This window comes from Helobdella robusta (assembly GCF_000326865.2).
Source record: "Helobdella robusta unplaced genomic scaffold HELROscaffold_11, whole genome shotgun sequence".
Classification (NCBI taxonomy): Eukaryota; Metazoa; Annelida; class Clitellata; order Rhynchobdellida; family Glossiphoniidae; genus Helobdella; species Helobdella robusta.
Genome location: NW_008703617.1, coordinates 1,410,233 through 1,413,884, shown reverse-complemented (window position 1 = coordinate 1,413,884; position 3,652 = coordinate 1,410,233). Strand labels below are relative to the sequence as shown.

Sequence of the window (3,652 nt, the reverse complement as noted above, 5' to 3'; positions counted from 1 at the left end):
GTGCGCATATTTACGTACACACATCAATAGATTTGTATTCGACGTGATCGAGTTACGGTTTGGGCCAACATACATACAAACATACATACACATACATACATACATATATACAAACATACACACACACATACAAACATACATACATACAAACATACATTATAAAAATGTCACACTGAGATCTTAGAGTCACAAATGCCTTCCATTAATCAAGCCATCTATTTATTTGATACATTGTTTCTTCGTCATAATACTTCTACTGCTGCTACTGCTGCCGCTGCTACTCTACTACTACTACTACTACTACTACTACTACTACTACTACTACTACTACTACTACTAATGGTTTCAACTGTATTAAAGGAGTGACGCCTAAATATTTAACCGACTGAGACATACCTAGAACAACTCCACTACTGAGTCAAACATTGCGCTCTGACAATTCATGTTTACTGTTGGTACCTAACACAAACTTGGCTCTTGGCAAAGGAATTTCTCCGTAATGGGTCCGGGGCTCTTGGCCAAAGGAATTTCTCCGTAATGGGTCCGGGGCTCTTGGCCAAAGGAATTTCTCCGTAATGGGTCCGGCTGTATGGAAAGGTTTGCTTAGGGACCTTTGTGATCCTGCGTTGTCTGCTATTCGATTTCGTGAAAGGCTGAAACAGCATCTTTTTGACGCAGCTTGCCCGTGCTACTGTCTTCCTCTCTCCATTCCCTGCAATGCTTTAATAAAGTGACACGCAATGTACTACAATAATAATCTTTAACGCCTCTGAGATCTTCTTTAAAAACGCTTACAAACACACCAATGATAATAATAATAATAAATAATAATAATACTTATTGTTATTATTTTTATTGCCATAATGATAAAGGTAATATTAAAAATTCCTGATGAAAAAAATTGAAAAATTTAACAGGCTTAAATGGCATCGTCATCAGCACCATCATCATTATCATCATCGTTTTGGCTACCGACGTTTCGTTACGTTACGTTACGTCACTTATATATCAGCCAATCAGAGCACGTCTACGTGTGACGTCATTAATGTAGGATTTCCAACCCATATATGACGCTTGCCTGGCGCGTTTTTATGTACCATTTATTTTTTTTTCTTCATTTTGTTTTTGTTTTATTAGTCATAAAAATAGAAATAACAACAACTACAAGAGTAATAATAATAATAATAATAATAATAACAATAATAATAATAATAATTAAGAGGGTTTTAATAAAAATTTTAAATATAATAATAATAGTCGAACAATAGAACTAATGATTATGACGATGATGATGCTAGTGATGATTATTTGATAATGGTGATGACGATGACGTCATGATAAGGATCACGAATACTATGGCGTCATAGTATCAAATATTTATAATGTTTTTTTTCCTCTTATAAATTTGAAAAAAAAGGAAAAGTTTTGCAAAAATAAACAAAACTCGAACAAAAGGCCGCCAAAATAGCTCTGCTTGTTTACAGCTTTTGTTGGTTTTATGCGCGTGCGTGCGTGCGTGTGCGTGTGTGGGTATAGGTGTGTATGTGTGTATGTGCTTGTGTGTATAACGATAATGAAAATGATGATGATGATGATGATGATGATGATGATAACGATAATGATGATGATGACGAAGATGATGATGATGACGAAGATGATGATGATGACGATGATGATGACGATGATGATGACGATGATAGTATGATGATGATGATGATGATGATGATAGGATGACGACGACGATGATGACGATAATATCGTGATACAAAACAAAACTGTTGAAAAAAAAATTAAGACCATAAAAAAAAATTTTGTTTACGACAGTGATGTTAACACAAAAAAAACTTAAATTTAAAAATGGTAATAAAAAAATTTATACACAAATGCGAAAAATGAGAATAAGAAGTTGCTTGTATATGACTTTTTGATTCAACGTTAAAGTCTCTATTTCATAATGGAGTTGGATTTTTTTTATTTTATAGGCTCAAACTTCATTTATATCATTTATTTTTGTTTGTTTGTATATGTGTGTATGTGAGTTTGTGTGTATGTTTGTATGCATGCTTGTATGGGTGTGTCAGAGTTTATGTACATACAAATTTTGCTAGATTGAGTGTTCTCCTAAATTGAAGAACACATACACTCATTCATGCTTGCCTGCAATGAATTGATACATAGGTAGATATAAACAAACAAACACGTACGTACATAAACAAACGAATACACACACACAGTCAAACACACACACACAATTGATATTATTAATGTCTGTAATTGTGTCTTGTGTAATATTTCAGCAAACCAACCAGTTCTGAACATTGAAAAAGTCCATATTTTACAAAAAAAAAGTGTTTTGCCTTCTTTTAGCATGTTCATTTTTCACATATCAAAATTTTCACCAAAGCTTTGATATTTTATCATTACAAATTCATCAAAAAGAGAAAAATTTTTTTCATTTTTGCATGTTTTTTATCAAAATTCTCGTCAAAAAATAATTAATAGTTGCAAAGATGGCAGCTTTTAATCTCATTTAACGCTCGATTGCTTAGCATTCGTCGAATTTATCAAAAAGTGAGTGGCGAACTTTTTTTACTTTGTTTTTCTTTGTTTTCTTTGTTTTTCTTTTGCTCTATATAAATTTTTTTCATTAGCTTCGGTCGTTGTTGTTGTGGCCGTGTTTGAAGTTTTATTTTTTTTTAAATAAAAATCTAGACCTTTTTAAACAAATTAAACTCAGGTCATTACTGTATATGGATGAAATTTATTTAATCTATTAAATTTATTTAATTTATTAAATTTATATGACGACCACGACGCTAATGTTGATGCTGTTGAAGCTGCTGCTTTAGCTGCTGTAGAAGTGGCTTTAGATGCTGCTGTTGTACGCGCTGACGATGATGATAATTAAGTATTCTCATCAACAAAATAATCGTTAGTAATGTTGCCGATAATGTTTTTCAGAATTGTTTATCGGATAGGTTCATTTGTGGGCGGCCAGATTGTTGTTGTTGATGTTGTTGTTGTTGATGTTGTTGTTGGTTGTTGTTGATGTTGTTGATGTTGTTGTTGTTAATGTTGTTCATGTTGTTGGTTGTTCTTGCTGTTGATGTTAGTGTTGTTGATAATGTTGTTGATTGTTGATGTTGTTGTTGTTGTTAAAACGGTTCATGTTGTTTAAATATATCAAAAACTACCAAAAAAGCACTTCAAAATGTATTGTACATATGTATATAGACAATTTTTTTTGTTTCGTTACACTTATTCTTTCATTACATGCGTTTTTCATCATTAATTTTTCAATTTTAAAGTTAAAAATTGAAAAAAATCATTGAAGTGAATCGAATGTTGAATGGAATGGAGGAATGAAACTCTGAGGAGGAATGTCTGGGCAGGAAGCGTTAAGTATGCGCCCGATTGAACAACCACAACAACAACAACAACAATATCATCAACAACAACAACAATATCATCATTAACAACAACATTAACAATAATAATAAGAACAATGATAATGATAGCGAAGATGATGAAGAGAATGATGAATTAAGGAAAAATGCATTTTGAAAAAATTAAAATAGCCGGAAACGTTTTGACTGGAAAAAATTTTTAAAAATTTTTTGGAGAGATTATCTTCAAATTGAAAGCAGATAAA

General features: G+C 32.0%; 1 protein-coding gene across 1 annotated transcript in view; it reads right to left on the bottom strand.

Moving 5' to 3' along the window:
* The window catches only part of HELRODRAFT_167201 (hypothetical protein), a gene marked incomplete at both ends in the record, with an annotated part of 2,310 nt that extends 1,645 nt beyond the window's left edge, over window positions 1-665 (bottom strand). The window contains one exon of the mRNA XM_009012728.1: window positions 471-665. Within this exon, the coding sequence (XP_009010976.1) occupies window positions 471-665 (195 nt within the window). The remainder of the gene's footprint in view (window positions 1-470) is intronic.
* Window positions 666-3,652: the final 2,987 nt, after the last annotated feature.